The sequence below is a fragment of the Oryx dammah genome, unplaced genomic scaffold, assembly GCF_014754425.2.
Source record: "Oryx dammah isolate SB20612 unplaced genomic scaffold, SCBI_Odam_1.1 HiC_scaffold_4, whole genome shotgun sequence".
Lineage (NCBI taxonomy): Eukaryota > Metazoa > Chordata > Mammalia > Artiodactyla > Bovidae > Oryx > Oryx dammah.
In genome coordinates this window covers 35719956-35746268 of record NW_024070188.1, presented here as the reverse complement: position 1 = coordinate 35746268, position 26313 = coordinate 35719956, and the positions used below count along the sequence as shown (strand labels likewise).

Sequence of the window (26313 nt, the reverse complement as noted above, 5' to 3'; positions counted from 1 at the left end):
TAAAGTGATATGATTACCTGCTGAAAAAAATTTGTTTATAACATGAAATGTAGTTAGGTCTGGAATAGTGAAGTTGTTTTCTTTTCCCCCATTAATCCTTTTGTTTTACTACTAAACTATTCCTATTTTAAGAACCTACTAAAATAAAAAAATGCCATCAGTGGATTTTACCAAGGTTTATAATCCAATTTTACATTTTTATTTGCATTATGTGTCAATTCTACTTTACTACTGTGGTCTTAATTTACTGAGTATCTTGAAAGTTCTATGGTTCCAAGTGACTTGAAAATGTCAGCCTAATTTTAAAACTTAATTGGAAAAATTTGATCAGTCTTTCATTTATGTTGCCTATTTTTTAGCCACTTGATATTTCTTTTTGTAACTGAGAATAAATGGCTAATGATATAAAAATTGGATTACATGAAAAAATAATAAAAATACCTTATGAATTTTATTTGTTATTTTATAAAGCTGTATTTTCAGTATAAGAGTAGCAATATAATTTTCTGAGATATGAGTTTAATACATATGTTAAAGTAATAGAGAAACTACTGTCAATGCATTATTTTAACCAAACAATAGTTTTAGAAATAAATATGTTTTGAGAGATGTTTTCATTGGCTTACTTTGTCTAAGTAGGTGATTTTTTTCTCTTGTATAGTTAGCATTCATGAAATTAAATTCCATAAGGTAGATTTTCTCAAAGGAGTGGACTTAGAAAACGTTTGTTCTAAATTCTTATTTTTAAGACAGTGCTTGCTATTCTATAATGCTAATATTGTTTTATTAGCTACCTTACATTGATAGAAATGTACATAATTACTTATAATTCTAACTCAGTACAGAGTTCTTCTAAATTCATTAATATTAATGGCAGTTGATAAGATATAATATTTCTTAAGATGAAAGTATCCTTCTTTTCCCCCAGCTAACTAGTGTTTATCAAAGCCTATGTGATGCCTGCCCTTTGAATTCATATCTTTATGAATAAAAATAAGTTTCCACATTTCAGAACCATGTCAGGGTGATGAAAGGTTTTGAAGGCTGAGAAAGGGGTAAAGGTTATTGTGAAATACGACATGTGTCATCATAATTGCAAAATAAGTCATTAGCTGCAAGATAAGAGCATTTGATTAGTGACATCGTTCATGACTATTTCCATTAGGAAGAAGAAGCTCTGTCTCAAATGAAATAATTTAGACCAAAGAATATGGAATATGAGTACAGTATAAATAAAATATTAATAGATTCTTAATGGTGACTTCAAAGTAGCAACATAAAAAAAAAGTAGACTAGAATGTTCTGATAACAAACATCTTACTACTTTGGGAATATCTTAGCAAAATTATGAGGTGGTAAACTCATTTGGTTTTTAGAATATTAAAAAATATTTACAAATTTTTCACTCATTAAAAATCCATTGGGAATCTAATTCCTGAAGTGACTTTTGCCTGAAGCTGAAAAAGCTCAAATAAGTGTATGAATAACTTTCTTTGTGAGATATTGAAATGGTGGATGTCATGGTTTGGATTTTGTCTTGTGAAGCACTTGCTTGTTGACCTATGACTGCTTGGGTGGCACAGCAATACCTAAAGAGATAATATGAAGTGAAAGCCACTCAGTTATGTATGGAATTCTCAGCCCAAAATACTGAAGTGGGTAGCCCATTCCCTTCTCCAGGGGATCTTCCCAACACATTGCAGGCAGATTCTTTATGATCTCAGCCACCAGGGAAGCCCAAGAATACTGCAGTGGGTAGCCAATCCCTCCTTCAGCAGATCTGCCCAACCTAGGAATTAAACTGGGGTCTCCTGCGTTATAGGCGGATTCTTTACCAGCTGAGCTATCAGACAAGCCCACTAATAAAAAGGAGAGATCTAATATAGTTTTGAATTTTATGAGACCTCAATAATATATGTAATACTGATATGATTCATTATAAAATACCAATTCATTTGGACATTGTTAAACTTTTAAAATTTATTTTTCCAAGGCAAGAATGTAAGTTCAATGTTTAAATTTTCACTGATATATGATCTTATATTTTTAATAGACAATACTGTTTTGCTCAATAAACTCTGATGCATTAGAATTTGAATTATTTTTTGAATCATATATTGCTTTTAAATGACTCCTCTGATACCCCAAAACTCTATTTTTTCTTTGAAACACACCTCAGAAGCTCTGTATAAGCTAATATAATATTTTTAACATTTCTTGATTTGTGACCTGTCAAAAATCTAGAGAAGGAAGATCTTTTATTTTCAATGTATGTGAATTAAAATTTATGTGAGTGAAAAACTTGAGGCTCCAAACTTTCTACTGATTCAGAATTCTGATTATTACTTTAAAAGTAAGAATCTATATGTGTTCAAAAACTATATATCGAATTGCATTTTTGAAAAAAGATTAAACAAATGTGTTTTTTTCTAACTAAACTTTATTTATTAAATATCTCTGTGCTTAAGAATCCATCCATCAAATTGCATTTTATGTGGCAAAATCTCTGAAGGAAAAATCAGTAAATTTTGCACAGTAGAATGACAAATTATTTTGAACGGATTAAGCCTGAAAATCTAATTGATCCCTAAATCCCGGTAACAATAGTCATCTGTTAAATATTTCAGTCATCCTTATATATTTTCAGGGATAGACAGACTGTTGCCTCTTGGAACAGACTTACATATTTGAACACTTCTTCTCTTAAGTTGTGTCAGAATTCATGAGACACTTCTATACATTTGCCCTAATTCTTCCTTTTCCAGTCAAAAGAAACAAATTTTATCCTCTTTCACAGATCAGATTCTTCATGTATTCAAAAATGAGTTTTACGTTTCCAGTAATTATTGACTTTCTAGACCCAGACTTACCAGTTGCTTTAGTATACCTTACACAATTTAAAGTCCTGTCACAGTTTTGCTATTGCTGTCTGAATACCTTCTAATTTGTTTATGTGTATCTTAATTACTATAATTATTATTTATGTGAATAAAATTTTCTACACGTAAATGTAAAGTTAAAACTAATTTAGTATATCATAAAAGTCTTACAGTATCCAAAAGCCAAATAAATAAAGATGATTAAATATTTCTGTATTTAATTAAATAGTTTGATGTTCTTCCTACTCAATGAGATTAATCCCTATGAACTCACCTTCTGTGACTCATGCCAGGTTTTGTATGGGCATTTGTATGCACAGCTTGACCTATATCATCAGATATTGCAGATACTAAACTATGTGCCCATCCATAGCTTTTTAGATGGGCCATGAAAAATAGATGGATTCTTTTCTTAAAAATATAAATTTTTTAATTTTAATTGGAGGTTAACTACTTTACAATACTGTATTTGTTTTGCCATACGTCAACATGTATCCACCACAGGTGTACACGTGTTCCAAATCCTGAACCCCCCTCCCACCTACCATCCCGTACCATCTCTCTGGGTCGTCCCAGTGCACCAGCCCCAAGCATACAGTATCATGCATCGAATCTGGACTGGTGATTTGTTTCATATATGATATTATGCAGGTTTCAATGCCATTCTCCCAATAGATGGATTCTGATTCAGAATCTGAAATTGTAGAGGATGACCAGAGAATTTGGGAAGGAACATTATTCCCCTGATTTGAAGTATTTCCCTGAAGTATCCCCTGGATATGAAGTATTTTTGCAAAATGAATATTCACCCCTTAAATTCTAAAATATTCTCTCTCTTTCTCCTTCCCCTTCTCCTCCCTTGACATTATTTGTAGAGTTTTTATATTTGAACATTAGGCTGTAGGTGTCTAGGCAAATTTCCCTTCTAGCAAACTGAGAATATTTGGAGTTAGGCAAAATGTAAAATAAGCTAGATGTAGATGTTATATTAAGGGCAAACAAATCGTCCTTCAGGATGATGCCTTTGGGACAATGATAATGTGGTACTGTTGGCACACTGGCATCTCCTCTCATTACTGACAGACTTCTGTCTCCTCTGCAGCCTGTGATCAGCTGTCTCTTGGGGTGGCTGCCATCTTCGGGCCTTCACACAGCTCTTCAGCAAATGCAGTTCAGTCTATCTGCAATGCTCTGGGGGTTCCCCACATCCAGACCCGCTGGAAGCACCAGGTGTCAGACAACAAAGATTCCTTCTATGTCAGTCTCTACCCAGACTTCTCTTCACTCAGCCGTGCCATTTTGGACTTGGTGCAGTTCTTCAAGTGGAAAACTGTCACAGTTGTCTATGATGACAGCACTGGTAAGAAAAAAATCAGTAGCCTTTGGGGCTATGCTTTAAATGTAGATAATTTTCTGAAACTCATTTGAGATTCTTGCTGTGTTATTATTTTTTGTTTTAAAATTAAGGGATAGAAAAACATTTGTAATCAAACACTAATTTCATATATCCAAATAAAGAACAACTAAATCATACATTTTTTTCCTGTGTATGAGTAAAATAAGCACTTTTGTTGTGGGAATGATCAGTTACTGTGAACTATAGTGTTGGATGAAGGATAGAGATAGTATGAAATATCACACTGAAACATTTATTCAAACATTTTTTTTCTACCAGTTTCAGTGTATTTTCCCAAAGTAAAGCCTTATAATGAGCTGTCACTGAAACTTATCAAGAAATCTAGAGAAATAAATTTAGAATTTTGCCTTAACATTTTCTGTAATTATTTATGTGCAAAGAATGTGTATGAAAAATAATAACCTTTCTATCTGTATAGCATGTTAAAATACCCATTGAAATTCTTAGAGTTTTGGGAACTGTTTATATGCATATATAAGGGCTTACTACATGGTATTTATTTTTGTGTCTAAATGAATATTTGCTGGCTAGAGGTTGTCTGTGCTTTCTTGTTGTAATGCATGTTATTTTATATATGAATGGTTATCTTGAAGTATCAAATAAAAATAAATCTCAGAAATACAAAGAAAGTAAAAAGTTAAATAAAGTAATAATTTGCTTGGAAGTTATATTGGTGAAGAAACTGCATACTATTTTATTACCTAGTGATAAGAAATTTCACATTAAGATGTTCATCACTGGTCTACAGGGAGTTACAGGGTTGAAGAAACAATGTAAATAATTTGAAATTTAAAAAAAAATGGGATAAGAAAGAGTAAGTCTTTTTTTTTTTGTAAATGGCAACCCACTCCAGTACTCTTGCCTGGAAAATCCCATGGACGGAGGAGCCTGGTAGGCTACAATCTATGGGGTCGCAAAGAGTCGGACGTGACTGAGCGACTTCACCTCACCATTTATTATTATTATTTTTTTAATTTTTATTTTTACTTTACTTTACTTTACAGTACTGTATTGGTTTTGGCATACATTGACATGAATCCACCACGGGTGTACATGTGTTCCCAAACATGAACCCCCCTCCCACATCCCACCCCACATCATCCCTCTGGATCATCCCTGTGCACCAGCTCCAAGCATCCTGCATCCTGCATTGAACATAGACTGGCGATTCGTTTCTTACATGATAGTATACATATTTCAATGCCATTCTCCCAAATCATCCCACCCTCTCCCTCTCCCTCAGAGTCCAAAAGTCCTCTCTACACATCTGTGTCTCTTTTGCTGTCTTGCATACAGGGTCGTCATTACCATCTTTCTAAATTCCATATATATGTGTTAGTATTGGTGTTTTTCTTTCTGGCTTACTTCGCTCTGTATAATCGGCTCCAGTTTCATCCATCTCATTAGAACTGATTCAAAGGTATTCTTTTTAATAGCTGAGTAATACTCCATTGTGTATATGTACCACAGCTTTCTTATCAAAGAGTAAGTCTTAATATACATTAATAGTGTAATTTTGCGAGCTTTTCCCAGGTGGCACAGTGGTAAAGAATCTGCCAATCAGTGTAAGAGACACAAGAGACAAGAGGTGTGGTGTGATCCCTGGGTCAAGAAGATTTCCTGGAGTAGGAAATGGAAACCCATTCTTGCCTGGAAAATTCCATAGACAGAGGATCCTTGCAGCTACAGTCCACTGGGTCACAGTCAGACACAGCAGAGCACACACACGCGCACACACACATGCAAGTATAATTTTGCACTTTTTAGTTAAAAAAATAAAATTTTTATTTAAAACAATTTTAGAAAGAATACTTAAATTCCTAAAATAACCTAAGGACCTTTGATGTGTTTTTTAGCTTAAAATAGTTACTAAATTTATTGCATTGTTTTATTCTAAATCATTATTTTGTGTCATTGATAAAGTTATATATGTCAAATTATGAATGGCAGGTTCTATGTGAATGGTTTCTCTGAGCATGTATAACATGATGTTCCAGGGCTAGCTCAGTTGCAAATTGGTCCACTTTTGTTTGTATGTGTGTGAAGTCACTTCAGTCGTGTCCAACTCTGTGCAACCCTATCGACTGTAGCTTGCCAAGCTTTTCCATCCATGGGATTCACCAGGCAAAACTAGGCATGCTCTTTACCACTAGTGCCACCTGGAAAGCTCCACTTATGTTTATGAATGGTCATATATAGAAATATACAAAATATAAATATAAATTCATTCTGAATCTATTGTTGATTTGCTTCTCCTTTCCTTCCTGTTATAATGCAGGTGAATTCTGAGTAAATATTATATATCCTCATATGTACATGCACATACACATGGTACATACACACATATATAATACATATATATATATGTTAGATATGATATTTTATACTTATTTATCTTAAAGCCCCTCATAGTAGAAAGAGAGTTGGCAGATGTCTGAAATGTTTATGATATACCACCTTTCCTTACTATTCTGTTCGTATGCATATGGGTATGACATTTTTATTTCATATATGTGGTTCTTGAGTGAGAGAAAAAAGGGATAATAAGATTTGTAATCAAGGTCACATCATAATCTGGCAAAGCAGTGTTTCATATATAATTGATCTTTGCTGGAGTATTATTCTAAATATTTACTTCATTGTGACAAATTTAAACAGATATATATATATAACATCGAACATAGACTGGCGATTCGTTTCTTACATGATAGTATACATGTTTCAATGCCATTCTCCCAAATCATCCCACCCTCTCCCTCTCCCTCAGAGTCCAAAAGTCCTATAAATATAAATTCTGACTATATATATAGTCAGTTAATTAGTTATATAGACCTTTAATGGAAACTTGACCTGCTGCTGCTACTGCTGCTAAGTCACTTCAGTCATGTCCGACTCTGTGTGACCCCATAGACGGCAGCCCACCAGGCTCCCCCATCCCTGGGATTCTCCAGGCAAGAACACTGGAGTAGGTTGCCATTTCCTTCTCCAAAGCGTGAAAGTGAAAAGTGAAAGGGAAGTTGCTCAGTCGTGTCCGACTCTTGGGGACCCCATGGACCGCAGCCTACCAGGCTCCTCTGTCCATGGGATTTTCCAGGCAAGAGCACTGGAGTGGGGTGCCATCGCCTTCTCCGAACTTGACCTGAGATTAAACTTATTAAAAAGTTTAAGTTACTATTTAAAAGAAACTTTACCACAGCTAACACTTCAAGTTGATATCAATACTTACATATTCCAAAAGTCTTTGATTATTTCAGTATGAATGCTAAGAGTCATTACAGGATTATTCATAGAATAGGTATCCTTAAAAATCATCTGAGGGGAGAAAAAGCATGTTAATGCTTCATTTTATGCACTATTTAATCCAACAAAGTTTGATTAAGCATCTGCTACATGCCAGGGACAATACCAGGTGTGAGTATATGCCAGTAAAAGAAACAAAATCCTGGCCCTTCTTGAGTTTCTAGTTTATAATTAAGGACATGAAATTATTCATGTTTTTAGTATTATTTGTAGTGAAATAATTGCCTCTATAACTGCTGTATTATGTGTGCTCTTCCCTTTAACAGGCTTTTGAGAACTTTGCTATTCTTAATTATTTTTTTAGAGGCTAGTGCTGACTCAAAGATACATAGAAGATTCTCTTTGAACTGTGTTCATAAATCTATAGAAGTAGGCTTTTTTTGTTTGTTTGGATATGTTTAAAAAAAAGTCTCAAGGTGGAATTTTAACAACAGAACTCAACAGAGAAAATCTGTAAACTTCCCAAGTAAACAGGATGACTATTTGATCATGTGGGAGAAAAATCTGATGACAGCCAGGACTGTGAACTGAAATGGGAGAACCTCCACCTTACACCCAATGAGATAAACATTATTAACTTCATTATGGACTTATATATCTGCTGTTCATTGCAGCATGAAGTGTGCATTTTATTTATGTTTCTTTTTTCCCTTTCCAGATTTATTATGTGTGCTCTTCCTCCCATTTATATTCATTTTTATTTTGTTGTGTTGTCCAGTTTGATACATGATAATTATACTTTCATCCAGTCTTTGTTCCCACCCACAAAACAGATGGGGTGATAGATGAAATATAGTGCTGGAGTAGGAGAAATTCTTAGAACGATGTTAACAGGAGCTGTTTATTTTTTATGATAATTAGCATTTGTTGTTGTCATGGATGAATGCTTTTAAACACCCTGAAAGTCTGTTATAGCTCTGAATGATGTCCAAAATGATGGAAAAGAATTGGCTTCAGAAACAAAGCTGTGTTTCTGTCAGTCATTTTGGAACATATGATTCATTTTAAATATAAACTAAAAATAAGTTGGATAGCTCTCAGCTTGTAAGCAATTCCAAGATAAGTTGTGAATATTTGCTTTGAAATTCCTGTGTTTCATCTTTGTTTATAGATCAGCAGTCCATTAACAAAGAACTCTGAACTGGTAAACAGAAGCCTGGGATTCTAGTCCCAATTTTGTTACTAAATTACTGGTACAACTTTGGAAAAGAGAAGAAGGAAGTTGAAATGACTACAGAAAACAGCTATGATGCACTAGGCATTGAGGTAGCTGCTATTGTACATAAATTATGACGCTTAATTTTCAGAGCAATTCTATGAAAACAACACAATTCTAGGGATATAGGTTATCAGCTCACTATCCTTGCTTCCTCCGGTAGTTGGTTCTTCTGCCCACCAGTAGCCCAAGGTAGAAACCTGATCATCTGCCTTGATTCCAACCTTTCTTCAGCCCCACAATCAAGCTCTAATGGTTATTTAATTCTATACCTCTGAGAACTCTTAAATCTGTTCATTCTTTCATGCTTTCTGACTAATTCTTAAGTCAAAATATTTCATCTGGATTATTACTAACAGCCTCCTAACTGATGTTCCTGCTAATCCAGTAAAAAGTAAATTTTAAAAATGAAATTCTGATCCATTATCCTATTAATAGTTTTTCTTGGTCTAAGGATAAAGTCAAAGCTTTTTTGAAAGTCTTATAAGACCTGATGTGATCTAGTTCCTGTACCTCTCCAATGTTTGAGTGTAAACTTGAGTCTAAATCCTTCACTTATGTCTTTTAAATTGAGCCATTAAATTTCTTTTGGTTTCTGAAAAATACTGTCCTGTCCGCCTGTTTCTCTCATTCTGACTCCTGCTCCTCCTCCCCAGTAAACACACACACATGCACTTGTGTATTTGCACCCACACATTCATTTGCACCATTTGACTTAGATGTCACAAAGAAAGGCTGTCCTGACCCCAGCTCCCAAGTACAAATAGGTTCCCCTCAATACATTCCCATAGCCTTGTGGTTCTCCTGTGACCCTCCCCCATGAGAACATCATTACATTACAGATGACTGTTCTTGGCTGAATTTTCCACTAGGTCAAATACAAATCTGAATAGCTTAGAACCTAAGGTTGCCCACGATTCTATCACTAGCACCTAGGTGTTACCTGGCTAATGGAAATACCTGAATCAATATTTAAGGAATGAATGCATAAAAAGTTATTGTCATATCCATTGTTTAGACAAAGAAGCTACCAATGGATTAAGTCATCTGTCCAAGGTCGATTTAGTTTGACAGCTTTTTAATACTTTGCCATTGAATAAGTAGATTCAACAATAATTTTCAAATATATAGACATGATTTCTCCTATCATTTCAAAAATTTGATAACTAATCTGGAGTGAATTGTGCTTATATGTTAACAGCAGTTAAAATATATTTACTTGTTTACTTATTTGAACAATCATTGTCAAGTATCTTCTGTATATCAGGTACAGATGCTATGTTCAGCATGAGAGACAGGATTATAGGTAAAACTTTGTCTCCATGTGCTCAGAGTTGAGTGAGGGAGAGATAGAGCATGTGAACAGGATACTATTATAGTGTAACAAGTACAGATAGAGACAAGAAAATAATATTGTGACATTTTAGGAGATGAATATAGACATAAAAGAATTTAGGGGAGTGGAAGGTTTTAAAGCTGCCTTTAAAGGTTTTAAAGGCAGAGGAGAATTTTGGAGAAGGTGAGATAATTTTGAAATTATCATAAAGCACAAGAAGAAATGCTTCAACTAGAGAAGGGGTTGAAGGGTGTAATGTGTAAATGTGAGAATGCCTGGGAAGCTGGTTTGTCAGGGAATTGCAGGCACTTCATTACAATGGATCATCAGGAAAAGGAAGATGAGGAAGAATGAGGGAGAATGTATACAAGGCCAATGTAGGAGAAATCAAAAAGAGCTTTTTCCTAGTTACTGTGCTTTGGAGTTTGTATGTTACAGCAGTATCAGTCGTGTCTGCCTGATGTTAACCTGCTTTTCAAACCACATCAAGTGCCTCGGGGATAGAAAGACACTCAGTCAGTACCTTTCGGAGGCAATCAAAAAGGACACAGAGAGAGGGATATCCATAGACTGGATTTGGATTGAAATCCTGGTTCTGTTGTGTAATTTTCAGCAAGTTACTTGACTTTAAAGACACGAGTTGACAACATTTGTAATTTGAAGATGATGCATACATCAGGGGATTGTTGTCATGGTTAGTGAGATATGCAAAGTGCTTTATAGCTCCCATGTAGCCTCAGTTCAGTTCAGTCGCTCAGTCGTGTCCGACTCTTTGCGACCCCATGAATCGCAGCACGCCAGGCCTCCCTGTCCATCACCAACTCCCGGAGTTCACTCAGACTCACGTCCATCGAGTCAGTGATGCCATCCAGCCATCTCATCCTCTGTCATCCCCTTCTCCTCCTACCCCCAATCCCTCCCAGCATCAGAGTCTTTTCCAATGAGTCAACTCTTCCCATGAGGTGGCCAAAGTACTGAAGTTTCAGCTTTAGCATCATTCCTTCCAAAGAAATCCCAGGGTGGATCTCCTTCAGAATGGACTGTTTGGATCTCCTTGCAGTCCAAGGGACTCTCAAGAGTCTTCTCCAACACCACAGTTCAAAAGCATCAATTCTTCTGCTCTCAGCCTTCTTCACAGTCCAACTCTCACATCCATACATGACCACAGGAAAAACCATAGCCTTGACTAGATGGACCTTAGTCAGCAAAGTAATGTCTCTGCTTTTGAATATGCTATCTAGGTTGGTCATAACTTTTCCACCAAGGAGTAAGCGTCTTTTAATTTCATGGCTGCAGTCACCATCTGCAGTGATTTTGAAGCCCCCCAAAATAAAGTCTGACACTGTTTCCACTGTTTCCCCATCTATTTCCCATGGAGTGATGGGACTGGATGCCATGCAGGAGCTTAAAAATGTCAACAGTAGAAATGCCTTGGGGGCTTCCCTGGTGGCTCAGGGTTGAAAATTTGCCTTCCAATGCAGGAGACACAGATTCGATCACTGCTCGGGGAATGAAAATCCCACACATGCCGCAGGGCAACAACAGAAGTCCACGAAGTAACCAAAGACCCGGGCAGCCATGAAAAAAAAAAAAAAAGCTATGTGCTGTGTTCCGTTTATTCCTAACTATAAGAAAAAGAAATTATCTTCAGTCCTATATTTTAAAGTATGAGGATATTTAGATGTAGAAAGTTGAGATAAGTTACCCAAGATTTCACAGCAAGTAAATGGTGCTGTGCTGTACTTAGTTGCTCAGTCGTGTCCTACTCTGCAACCCCATGGACTGTAGCCCGCCAGGCTCCTCTGTCCATGGGGATTCTCCAGGCAAGAATACTGGAGTGGGTTGCCATTCCCTCCTCCAGGGGATCTTCCCAACCCAGGGATCAAACCCAGGTTTAAACCCACATTGCAGGCAGATTCTTTAAAGACTGAGCCCCCAAGGAAGCCCAAGTAAATGGTAGATCTGCATTTTTGACCCAACGCTATCAACTGCAGAACTCACTGTATTAAATATTGTGACATAATGATAGCTATTATGTTTTTATTTGGTTCATTTTGTTGTCACTATTTTATTTTAAGAACAGGAATGACATAGAACTTCTTTTGGTAGTTTCTCTGATTACAGTGTGGAGAATGCATTAGGGCTATTCAGATAATATGGGGAATAGGATAAGACCAGAAGCAAGAGAATTTCTGAGTTAGTCAAGTTGAAAAAAAAGGTAAGTCTCAATTAAAGAGTTTTTGATGGAAGGATATTGAAAGAGAATTCTGGGAAGATTTAGGAGATACAAATTGTAGGACTTAGTATGTATGTAAACAGAGGAGGAATGGAGAGAGAGACGGTATGAATGACCACTCTATTTCTGGTCTGGACTACTAATCAATGGCACATTTACCTAAAAGAGGAAAATAAGAAAAAAAATGCGGGAAAAGGTATAAGTCTGAATTTTAACACATTAAACTTGAAGCACCTTTGACTCATATAGTTATATTCGAGAGAGAAATCCATCTTGAAAAATAGTTTAGTATGGGCATATAATGCTCCCATTGGCATTCCTCTGCTTTCCATTTGGACTTCTTTGTGATAGGAGGAAATGAAGACAGTTGGCAAAAAACAGAGTCATGGTACAAGAAAGTTCAGAGTAGGCAGTCATGAAGACGCATATAGACCTGAAAATAATTTAGGAGAGAGAATGTAAATTTTTTTAATTAATGAGGAAAATCAGTAAATTTTTTAAGATGTTAACATTAACAAACTTAACTTTGATTAATTTCATGATGAGTATAGGAAAAAAGGTCAGGGCCTTTATCCTAAGCAAAAGCAGAAATGATTTCTTTACTAACTTTATTGACTTGAATGAACTTTATTTATAGACTATGTTCTAGATATTCCTGTGTGTGATTAGAGTTAGTTGAAGAAAAATGTGAAGTCAATTAATGGGGCTTCCCAGGTGGCACAGTGGGTGAAAATCCACTTGTAATGCAGGAGAGGCAGGAGACAGCAGTTCAATACCTGGGTCAGGAATATCCCCCTGGAGGAGGACATGGCAATCCACTCCAGTATTCTTGCCTGGAGAACAAAGAGTTGGACATGATTGAAACAACTCAGCATGCATGCATGAAGTCAGTTAAAAGTAAAAATTATTTTATTTTGAGGGGTATATTTGTTTAAATAGAATAAATAAAATTAAATAATTCAATAGATGCTAATGTGAAAAATATGTTTTTAGAAGTTACTAACTTTTGAATAATATAACAATTCCAGGGAAGCCTGTTACAAAACATATAACCAAATAAATTTAATTTTATTTCAAGGACTGGGATAATTTGAATCTAAGATGATTGATTATATATGTTCTAAGTGCAGAGCCTTCAAGTTCTTTAGTTCCAAGTGGAAATACAATTAGCAATTATGAGTTAAAACTAATTATTTGGATATAGGTGATTACTTAGCATGGCATATTACTGCTTCCATCAAGTTGGTTCTGCATGAACATAGGTTCTTTATTCCTATTTAAGCAAGCCTCAAAATTATTTGGAATATTATTATCAAACTTTGGTTACACAATAGTATTTTTAAACATGTTCATAGAACTAATTCTTTCTCTGAGTTTTAAAATCTTTAAAGTACTGCCAACTCTAAAAGACAAATATACAATTTCTAATCCATAACAATCATACATTTCATATTTCTGCCAATAGTGGAGTAAATACACATGCATGTCTACAGTGTCTACAATGATCAGTGATATTTGCCAGTATTAGAAAATAAACAAAAAAATAACATAAAGTGAGAATGATTTCCTGGTGATAGTCAAACACTGCCAATTTTCTATATTTAAATCTGGAACATATTGGCATGAGTATCTTGGTAGTTACTTTTCTTCTAGCCTTTTTCTGGTCTTATCTGTCTCCCTCTCTATGCTGTGTAGGAGAAAGATAGCACTTAAATTATCTTTCTGATGTACTTGACAATTTTGACTGTTCCTTTCTTTAGTGGAAGAGTAAAATTCTCCTAGTTTGGCCTCTGTGCCATCATTCTCTCCTTGTTATCTCCTTCTTTTCAGCCATTTATTCCCATTCTCATACTCTTAAACTCTTTTTTTTCTTTCTCTGCTCCTTAAAAGCGCATGTCATTCAAGGTTTTATTCCCAGGCTTCCTGTTTTGTACTTGTTTACCTCACTTTCCCTGAAGCCTTCCATCTGACTTATGCCTTTCTTTGACTGAATGCTATAGACTCACCACTGGATACCTTAGATCTAGTCACCCATTGGTCATCTTTATGTGGATATCTCACCCAGCGTAACAAAAAACAAACATATTGCTTTTATTCCCAAACTTGCTTTTTCTCTTGGGTTTCTGTCTTCATCTAGCTAGATTCCTAGTGGTCGTTCTAGATTCTTGTTTGTCCTCTCAACCCTCATTTCTAACTGATCACTTAATACCTCTCCTTTTTAATCTCACATTTCTCAAATTTACCTCTTCCTCCATCCCAACCAGCTGTCTTAGTTAATATTCTTACTCTAAATCACCTAGACTATGTTCTGTCCCCTATTTAAGTTCATATCTCTGGTGCAGACAGAATGGTCTCTTTTAAAAGGATAGTGTGGTGCTGTCATGCCCAGGCATAAAGCTGTCTGGTGGTTCCTCATTTCTGGGAAAGATGAGTTCTAGATCCACAGCATGGCATGCGTGACTTTCTTTGTTGGCACTCTCATGCCTCTGATTTTCTTTCCCTGGTCTCTCCTTTCTCAACACTTATGCTGCAGCTCTCCCTGAATAATTGTAGTTCACCCTTAACAATCATCCTCTGTTCTGTCAAATCTCTTTGCTGTGCACGAATTGTTCTCTCGGCTTGTTATGCTCTTCTTTCAAGGATCTATTCACCACCTCCAGGTTTACCTTAAAATATTCTTACAAGATAAATGTGTGAAGTAACCATCCCTAACTTTTCCTGACATGAGTTCATAATTCTATTCTTTGTGCATACGATGCAAGAGTTTCGTTGATAATATAGTTCATCATCAATTTGTAGTATAATTATCAACATGTTCACATGACCCCTGTAGCAAAGGTGACACTTCTCTTAGACGAAGAGCTCTAAATATTTTATGTTTAATTTATCATTTGTTTGCTTCTTCATTAAAAAAAAATAATTTATTTCTTTATTTAATTCACAAGTAATTATCCCACATTTACTCTGTGTCATTATTGTTCTAGGTACTGGAGATACAAGAGTGAACAAAACAGACAAAACTTCTTTGCCTTGTGGAGTTTGCATTCTAGTGTAGAGTGATAATAACAAAATATGTCAGTATATAGGATCGAATATGATGTGTTATGGAGAGAAATAAAGCAATGGAGGCATTAGGGAGTATTGCAATGTTAAGCTGCATTGTCAGAAGAGATCATCTTTAGAACGTGAAATTTAAGCTTAAAATTTGAACTGAGGAAATATGTCATGGGAGTGTCTGAAGAAAGAGTGTTGCAGGTAAAAAGCAAGAAGGTAAAAAAATAACCAAGGGAGAAGAGATAAAGAATTTTAAGTAAAGCAGGGTTTTTTGTATGTGTTTGTTTCTTTAATTTCAGTTTAGAGAAGGATGTTTTCGGAAACTGAAAACTAAAGGAGAGTTTTATGACATCTGTCATTTTTTAATGTGTGTATATGTGTTTATGTATATATGTACATATATGGCTACATATGTATATGTTCCCTTATGACATGTTCCATATGTCTTGGCAATGGTAAGTTATTTATTTAAAGATAACTCACTGTAGAGACTTTCCCACATACAAGCTTATTTGTGTATGAGTTAGTTAGAAGTGGTTATGGCCCAGAGCTGTGTTGTGGTCTCATTTGCTCAGTCGTGTCTGACTCTTTGAGACTCCATGGACTGTAGCCTGGAAGGCTCCTCTGTCCATGGGATTCTCCAGGCAAGAAAACTGGAGTGGGTTGCCATTTCCTTCTCCAGGGGATCTTTCTGACCCAGGGATCAAACCCGCATTTTGTATCTCCTGCATTGGCAGGCAGATTCTTTACCACTGAGTGACCTGGGAAGCCCATGGTCCATAGCACTGACCCTTAAAATAGTGATAGGATTCATTTATAATTGAAATAAAACTTCAGGGAAAGAAAAAAAAAAAGTAAATTTGACATATTCAGTTCTGCAAGATGTAATAGATCATTTATCAGATACTTGATTTAAAATAAATTGGTTCATCAGAAATACTTTTTAAAAAATCGAGATCCTGAATGGATTAAAACGATATTCATTGTACATCCGGTGAACATGACTGCCTTCTGAAACAGTTTTTTGTTTCCTATTCAACATTCTGTAAATGTTTATCTTGTTTTAAATATAAGGCATATAAACTATATTTGGGGGCAAAGTTCTCTAGAATCAAACATTTGAAAAGCAAAAAAGAGTTCACACCCCAGTTCTAGACAGGCTAATTGTGCATCATTATTTTAGAATTATTCCAGATTGGAGGTGGCACAGTGTCCACTCTGTTTGTATTTCAGTGATTCAAAACGAACCTCGAGAAATGAATTTTTTGCATAAATGCATTAAAAATGTACTAAATCTATCCTGTCATACATAGAGCTTTAGTTAGTGGAAGCTAATGATGATGCAAAACTAATATATACTTTTCCTTGCCTTCATATAATAACCAAAGGTATTATTTTACTCATCATAAATTCTTGCATTTCTGTAAACTCAGTCATCTTGCTTTGATAAAAGAAAATTTATTGTATAACAGATGTTAAAATTAAAGTTCAAAGCTCTGGTTCTTAAATTTAATTGATATCAAGGAATGGGATTTCCAGGGCTACTGTTAAAACTAGAGATTTCTAGGCTAACTGCCACCACTCAGTAACTCTAGGTTGTAGTCAAGGACTTGCAGTTGGAATAGGACACATAGCTAATTGTGATAGGCATTACTAATGTTTATCAGTATGTGGCTAATTCTACTTATAGACAGAGAGAGGTTGAAGTCTCACACCTAATCCTTGGACCACATGGATTGTTTTAGGTGACGGAGTGTGGGCAGGAGTGTTCCTCATTTCTGGGTGGAAGCATTTAATTGCCTGTACTGCTTGAAGTATCTCAAAATACTGAGCTAAAATATCAAAGAGACCTGCCTTGGGAAATTATTTAGATCTATAGCAGACCTTGCTTTTATGTGACATAAAATCTTGTTCTGTTAAATTGCTGTGGTTTGGAGATAGTTTTTCCTATACCATAACCTAGTCTAGTCATTCTCAAACCTTAGTGTTTATTAAAATCGTTAGGGAAATGTGTTAAAACACTGCTTCCTGGCTTTCCTCCCAGCTTTTAGTAGGTGTGGGATGTGGCCTGAGAGCTTTTTCCTAAGTACCCAAGTGATCATGCTGCTGGTCCAGCGACAAACTTTTGAGAGACATTGATCCATCTAATCTTGAATATTATGCAAATTATCATATTTTGAAAAATAATTGATAGTAAGTCAATTTTGTCAGTATAATAAAGTCATAATTTTATAGATAAAAACAAATTTTAAAATTTTAAATAAAACTAGAATGATTTGTAGTGATTTAATATTGACAAAAATTATCAATCACTTACTAAAAATATATATTCATTGTCTGAACTTCCACATTGAGTAGTTTTAATTCTGATAAATATGTTTGTCCTTGGAGTATTTTAAACAGCTTTGAATTAGTTATAATATGGAGGAAGAATATTGTAACATAAATATGATAAAAATTTTCAAGTATAAATTAATATGATTTCAAATAATCAAGCAGATAGATAAAATATTTTATAATATCTATTTCAACAAGTTTATAAATAGTTTTACTTTTTAATTTAATTTTAAAAAGATTTTGTATAAAGTGATATTTGCAGGACTGATGAGCATGATTTGTCAATTAAGCATTTTTAAAAAATCTCCTGTTCCATTTTCATAATGAACTTTTTATGCTTTTATCCAATTGAAATAACTGTGTTAGCATTAAAGAAAGAAACTTAAGTCAGCCCTTGAAAGCTTAATACTAACTTGTTAATTACCCTATAACTACACAATGAGAAATGCTGCTGCTAAGTCGCTTCAGTCATGTCTGACTCTGTGTGATCCCACGGACAGCAGCCCACCAGGCTCCCCTGTCCCTGGGATTCTCCAGGCAAGAACACTGGAGTGGGTTGCCATTTCCTTCTCCAATGCATGAAAGTAAAAAGTGAAAGTGAAAGTGAAGTCGTGTCCGACTCTTCAGGCTACCATGGACTGCAGCCTACGAGGCTCCTCCCCCCATGGGAGTTTCCAGGCAAGAGTACTGGAGTGGGTTGCCATTGCTTTCTCTGACACAATGAGAAATGAAAAGTTATTTCCTTTTCTAAAGTGTGGTTGAAGGTCAAGGAGCTCTTATTGGCATATTGAGAGACTGAAGGAAATGATGCAATTTTTTTCTTATAAATACCATCAGATGTCATTGGAAACTCAGCTAAGGAACTAGATAAATGTTTAAGCATAATCTTTAAAATTTGTTTTTTATCTGTTTTCAAAGGAAACACCACCTATTATATATTAAGAAGTAACCTGATGCTCAATAGCAAAAAAACAAACAATTCAGTTAAAAATGATGAGAGGGCCTGAACAGGAGACAAATAAATAGCCAAGGGTTGCATGAAAAGATGCTCAACATCACTAACCATCGGGGAAATTAAAATCAAAATCACAGTGAGATATCACCTAACATCTGTTGACAATAAATAATAAGTGTTGGCGAGGATGTGGAAAAGAGAGATGCTTGTGCCCTGTTGGTGGAAATATAAGTTGGCACAGCTGCTATAAGAAACAGTACAGTGGTTCCTCAAAAAACTGGAAATAAAAATACTGTATAATACAGCAATCCTACTTCTGGGTATCTACCCCCTCCCCCGCCAATGAAACCGTTATCTCAAAGAAATATCTGCTGTTCATTACAGCATTATTCACAGTAGCCAAGAAATGAAAACAACCTAAGTGTTTGTCTGAGGATAAATGGATAAAAAGATGTATGAAAGTGAAAGTGAAGTCACTCAGTTGTGTCCAACTCTTTGTGACCCCATGGACTGTAGCCTACCAGGCTCCTCTGTTCATGGGATTTTCCGGGGAAGAATACTGGAGTGGGTTGCCATTTCCTTCTCCAGGGGATCTTCCTGACCCAGGGATTGAACCCAGGTCTCCTGCATTGTAGGCAGACGCTTTACCGTCTGAGCTACATGTATATATGAATAATATACACATGGATACTATCCAGCCCTGAGAGAGAGGAAAATGCTGACATTTGCAGCAATATGGATGGACCCTGAGGCCCCTATAATAAATAAAATAAGTCAAAGAAAGACAGATATTATATGATCTCATTTACATGTGGAATCTAAAGAAGCCAAAGTCAGACAAACATAGAGTGATAATTACCAGGGGTTGAGGGATAGGGAAAATGGGGAGATATTGGCAAATGTGTACAAACTTCCAGGTATAAGAAAAATATGTTCTGGAGATCTAATGTATAGTATCATGACTAATCTTCACAATGGTGTGTTATATTTTTGAAAGTTGTTAAAAGAGTTAGACCTTAAATGTTTTCACCACCCACCCCCTCATAAAAGAAGAAATGGTAAATTTTAGAGGTAATGGAGGTATTAATGACCCTAATATGATCATTGTTTCACAATGTGTACATGTATGAAGTCATGTTGTATGGCTTAAACTTATACAAAGTTATATGTCAATTATATCTCAATAAAGTTGGGGAGAGAGAGAAGTACATAGCAAAGATATTTGTATTTATGTGTTGTTGTTCAGTCACTAAGTCATGTCTGACTCTGACTCTGTGGACTGCTGCATGCCATGCTTCCCTGTCCTTACCTGTCTCTCAGAGTTTGCTCAGACTCATTCCATCCAGCCATTTCATCCTCTATCATCAATCTTTACAAGCGTCAGTGTCTTTTCCAATGAGTCATCTCTTTGCATCAGGTGGCCAAAGTATTGGAGCTTCCGCTTTATCATCAGTGCTTTCAGTGAATATTCAGGGTTGATTTCCTTTAGGATTGACTGGTTTGATGTTTTTACTGTCCAAGGGACTCTCAAGAATCTTCTTCAAAGAATTTGAGAGGGTAAATTCTTTGACACTTAGCCTTGTTTATGGTCCAACTCTCACATCCATACATGACAACTGGAAAAACCATAGCTTTGACTATATGCACCTTTGTTGACAAAATTATGTCTTTGCTTTTGCATACACTGTCTAGGTTTGTCATAGCTTTTCTTCCAAAGTGCAAGTATCTTTTACTTTCATGGACAGTCACCATCTGAAGTGATTTTGGACCCCAAGAAACTGAAGTCTGTCACTGTTTCCACTTATTTCCCATCTATTTGCCATGAAGTGATGGGACTTGGTGCCATGATCTTCAGTTTTTGAATGTTGAGTTTTAAGCCAGCTTTTTCACTCTCCTCTTTCACCCTCATCAAGAAGCTCCTTAGTTCCTCTTCACTTTCTGCCATTAGCATGATATCATCTGCATATCTGAGGTTGTTATTTCTCCCGGCAATCCTGATTCCAACTTCTGCTTCACTCAGCCCACCATTTTGCATGTTGTACTCTGCATATAAGTTGGATAAGCAGAGTGACAATATAAAGCCATGACATACTTCTTTCAGAGTTTTGAACCAGTCCATATTTCCATGTATGGTTTTAACAGTTGCTTCTTGACCTATATATGGGTTTCTCACGTGGAGGGTAAGGTGGTCTGGTATTCCCATCTCTTTAAGAATTTTCCACAATTTGTTGTGATCCACACCAGTCAAAAGCTTTAGCATAGTCGAAGAAGCAGAAGTAGATGTTTTATTGGAACTTCCTTGTTTTTTTTTTTCTGTGATCCAGTGAATGTTGGCAATTTGATCCCTGGTTCCTCTGCCTTTTCTAAATCCAGCTTGAACATCTGGAAGTTCTCAGTTCATGAACTGTTGAAGCCTATCTTGGAGGATTTTGAGCATTATCTTGCTAGCATGTGAAATGAACACAGTTGTATGGTAGTTTGAACATTCTTTGGCATTGCCTTCCTTTGAGATTGGAATGAAAACTGACCTTCTCCAGTCCTGTGGACACTGCTGAGTCTTCCAAATTTTCTGGCATATTGGGTGGAGCGCTCTCACAGCATCATCTTTTAGGATTTGAAATAGCTTAGCTTGCATCCCATCACCTCGGCTAGCTTTGTTTGTAGTGATGCTTCCTAAGGCCCGCTTGACTTCACACTGCAGGATGTCTGGCTCTAAGTGAGTGAACACACCATCATGGTTATCCAGGTTATTAACTCCTTTTTCATATAGTTCTTCTGAGTATTCTTGCCACTTCTTTATCTTTTCTGCTTCTGTTAAGTCCTTGCCGTTTCTGTCCTTTATTGTGTTCATCCTTACATGAAATTTTCCTTTGGTATCTAATTTTCCTGAAGAGATTGCTAGTCTTTCCCATTCTATTGTTTTCCTCTATTTCCTTGCATTGTTCATTTAAGAAGGCTTTTTTTAAATCTCTCTTTGCTCTTCTCTGGAACTGTGCATTCAGCTGGGTATTTCTTTCCCTTTCTCCTTTGCCTTTTGCGTCTCTTCTTTTCTCAGCTATTTGTAAGTCCTCCTCAGACAATCACTTTGCCTTCTTGCATTTCTTTTGCTTGGGGATGGTTTGGTCACTGACTCCTATACGTGTTATTAACCAATTTCCATAGTTCTTCAGGCTTTGTCTTTGTCTACTATATCTAATCCCATGAATCTAAAGAAGCCAAATCTATAAGGCCTTTCACACAGTGTCCAGATCTTAGCTTTTACACTTTTGACAAAGAATTCTTTATGTCCTTACCTTATGATAAAGATCAGAGAGTATTTACAGAGGCTGTTGGTAAGAGAGATACACAAAATATTTTTCTTCCCTGCCTGTTAAGGCAATAATTCTTCAAAGTCTGGGTTTTTTTTTTTTGTTGTTGTTGTTTTAATGGAATAAATTTAAGTTATATTGGACAGATTTTACATATGGATTGACTGAATGTGATATCATTTATATAGTTGTATATATTAATTTTTTCTCAATACTGTTTATTGTTGTGTAACTTATTGTCACTGGTTTGGAGATTAGGATAGGCTCTACAAGACTTTGTAGGACTAATAATTTTTGCAACTCTGTTGTTTGTTAGTTTAGAGTAGGGACAGACTTGAAATGTGTGCAATGTTTAGTTGTAGTTTTCTTAAAACACATATATAACATCATAATATTGTAGTCAAAACTTTTAAAATTTTTAATTGTGATAAAATACACATACTGTTTACCATCTTAACTATTTATAATTTACAGTTCAATAATATTATGTATATTCACATTGCTATAAACCAATCTCCGAAACAATTTCATCTTATAAAACTGAAACTCTATACTAATTAAGTCACAATGCCCCATATCCCCTCCCTTTAGTTCCTGGCAGCCAACATTATGTTTTCTGTTTCTAAGAATTTGACTACACTGGATACCACATATACGTAGAACCATACAGTTTTTATAGTTTTGTGAGTGGCGTATTTCAGTCTTTTAGGTTTACTCATGTTGCAGTATGTGTCAGAATGCCTTTCCTTTTTTAAGGCTGAATAGTATTCCATATTCCATCCTATGTGGTTTCTATATTTTATTTATTCATTCTTCTGTCAATGGATACTGTAGTTACTTCTTTCATTTGGCTATTGTGAATAATAACATGTTCTATGATCATGAGTGTACAAATATCTCTTCAAGACCCCTTCTTTTGGTTATATATACAGAAGTTGAATTAATACATTATATGGTTAGAGATTGAATAACAAAAGGTGATTAGTCTGTGTTTAATTTTTTGAGGAAACACCCTACTGTTTTCCATAGAGAATACACCATTTTACATTCCTTCCAGCAGGGAATGCAGGTTTCAATGTCTCTACATCCTTACCAACACATTATTTTCTGTTTTTGTTTTTGATAGTAGTCATCTTGCTGGGTGTGAGCTAATATCTTATTGATATCTCACTGCGGTTTTGATTTACATTTCCCTAGTGAAAAAGTTGGCTTAAAGCTCAACATTCAGAAAACTAAGATCATGGCATCCATTCCCATCACTTCATGGCAAATGGATGGGGAAACAGTGGAAACAGTGGCTGACTTTATTTTTTGGAGCTCCAAAATCACTGCATATGGTAACTGCAGCCATGAAATTAAAAGATGCTTGCTCCTTGGAAGAATAGTTACGATAAACCTAGATAGCATATTAAAAAGCAGAGATATTACTTTTCCAACAAAGGTCTGTCTAGTCAAAACTGTGGTTTTTCCAGTAGTCATGTATGGATGTGAGAATTGGACTATAAAGAAAACTGAGCACTGAAGAATTAATGCTTTTGAACTGTGGTGTTGGAGAGGACTGTTGAGATTCTCTTGGACTGCAAGGAGATCCAATCAGCCCATCCTAAAGGAGATCAGTCCTAAATATTCATTGGAAGGACTGATGCTGAAGCTTAAACTCTAATACTTTGGCCACCTGATGTGAAGAACTGACTCATTGGAAAAGACCCTGATGCTGGGAAAGATTGAAGCAGGAGGAGAAGGGGATGACAGAGGATGAAATGGTTGGATAGCATCACCAACTCAATGGAGATGAGTTTGAGTAAACTCAGGGAGTTGTTGTTGGTCAGGGAGGCCTTGCATGTTGTAGTCTGTGTGGTCACAAAGAGTTGGACACAACTGAGTGACTGAACTGAACTGAATGGTTAATCATGTTGTACTTTTTTTTTTTCATTTCTTGTTTGCTTTTTGTATATTTTATTTGGGAAAATGTCTGTTTAAGTTTGTTGCCCATTTTTGTATCAGATGGTTTGAAATTTTGTTATTGAGCTATAGGAGTTCTCTTTATATTCTGGAGATTACCCCGCTCATTGGATACATGATTTGTAAATATTTTCTCTCATCTCATGGGTTGACTTTTCACTTTGTTTATTGTATTCTTTGATACACAGAAGTTCTTGATTTTGTAGTTTTATTTATTTTTGCTTTTGTTTTATGTGCCTTTTGTACCACATACCAGAAATCATTGCCAAATCTCCAAATGTTATGAGCTTTTTACCCTATGTTTTTATAATTTTGCATCTTAAATTTAGATCTTTGTCCATTTTGAGTTAGTTTTTGTCTGCTATGTAAGGTGAGGATCCATCCAGTTTTCTTCTTTTGCTTGTGGATATACAATTTTCTTAACACTAATTGTTGAGAAGAGTCCTTTTTCTACTGAATGGTCTTGGAATCCTTGTTGAAAATCATTTGACTATATATGTGAGGATTTATTTCTAGCCTTTCTATTCTATTTTGTTTGTTTGTCTTTGTGCTAGTACCGTATTGTTTTGATTTATGTAGCTTTGTAATACTTTTTGAAATTAGGAAGTGTGAGACCTCCAATTTAGGTTGATTTTTTTTTTATTGTTTTAGCCATTTTTGATCTCTTGAGATTCCAAATAAATGTTAGGATGGAATTTTCTAGTCCTGAAAAAAATGCCATTGGGATGTTGGTAGGGATTGCCTTAAATCTGTAGATTGCTTTGGATAATATACTTGGAATTTCTAAATTTAAATCTAGGCAAATTTGAGTTATATTAAAATATATTTGTTGATGATACCACATTGATTTTTAAATATATTAGCCTAGTTGATAGACAGTCAACTAACATAGACCCTTTATGGATTCAGATTTCAAAGCAGTACATGTGGTGGTTCAGCTAAGTTTCACCATTCTTCTTTAATTTGGGCTAACTTCTTCATCACTTCTCAGTGTTAGATCGAGGGAAGTCATTTTGCATTAGCTCCTATAACATCATACTTCATTTGAAGATATAATTGAAGGAAATTATTATTTTAAAGTCATTTCTTTCTTTGTAAACTTACCTTATACTGATGATACATACTGATTAAATAAATTAATTTCTAATGAAGCCCTTTATTGGCCAAAGAAGAACCAAATGTAAGTAAAATGTTTCCTGTTCTTCAAGTATTTAAAATCTGGTATTGAAAGTAAATTATAATGCAGTATGTTAAGTGCTAAAAATGTCACATAAAAAGTATTATGACAAAACAGGAAGTGAGAGCAAGCAGATCAGCTTGTTAGAGATAGTAAATATAGTTGACATTTCTTCCCTGGTAGCTCAGATGGTAAAGCGTCTGCCTGCAATGCGGGAGACCAGGGTTCGATCCCTGGGTTGGGAAGATCCCCTGGAGAAGGAAACGGCAACCCACTCCAGTATTCTTGCCTGGAGAATCCCATGGACTGAGGAGCCTGGTAGGCTACAGTCCATAGGGTTGCAAAGAGTCGGACATGACTGAGCAACTTCACTTCAAGATATATGAAGGTTAGGTAAGACAAGAAATTCCAAAGGTACAGAGCTGTGAATGAGTGTGGTGAATGTGTAGCATGGTGACATGTCTACTGTGTTTGAAACAGAGAGTATGTCAGCTAGGAATGTCTAAGAATAAGAACAAGTAGGTCGGAAAAGATCATGAAGAGTCTAGTATGCCCTGACCTCAGTGTATAACCATTTAAGAAGTAACCCTGTGGAGACAGCCAACCCTGGAACTTGAAGTGACTAAATATAACTGGACAGGTTGGAGGTGTAAATAGTTTCCTAGGAGAAACACTAGAAATAGTCTTGGTTTTAGCATCATAATGTTGGTTAATAGGAGTCAATAAACTTACCAGGAGAATTGGTGTAATTAATTTTTAAATGAGTAGATTTTTAAAAACTATGTAATATATTTTAGAACATTAAAAGTTATTTATTAAGTTTTATAGTTATTAAGTGCTTTCACTAAATGTACTTGGCTCTGGTTTTAGGCACAAATCAGAATTGCATTTTCTCACAAGGTGTGAAGCTAAGCAAAGTCGTGTGATTTTCTTTAAGCGGTGAAATGTGAGCAAGAATACTGAATCACTTTTTGCAGGAGGCTTTAGTGATCAGTTTGTAACGTTTTCTTCCCCCTGCCGTGATGATGATGATAGCAATGTCCACACACTTTGAGATTCCTAGAGCAAATGCAGTGTACCGAGCCACCCTACCAATCCGTGTTAGACAAGTTGTAGGAGATAGGAATAAACTTGCA

General features: G+C 35.6%; 1 protein-coding gene across 1 annotated transcript in view; it reads left to right on the top strand.

The window, feature by feature from the left end:
- Nucleotides 1-26313, top strand: part of GRIK2 (glutamate ionotropic receptor kainate type subunit 2) — a 730896-nt gene that overhangs the window by 272123 nt on the left and 432460 nt on the right. The window contains exon 3 of the mRNA XM_040239120.1: nt 3982-4239. Within this exon, the coding sequence (XP_040095054.1) occupies nt 3982-4239 (258 nt within the window). The remainder of the gene's footprint in view (nt 1-3981; nt 4240-26313) is intronic.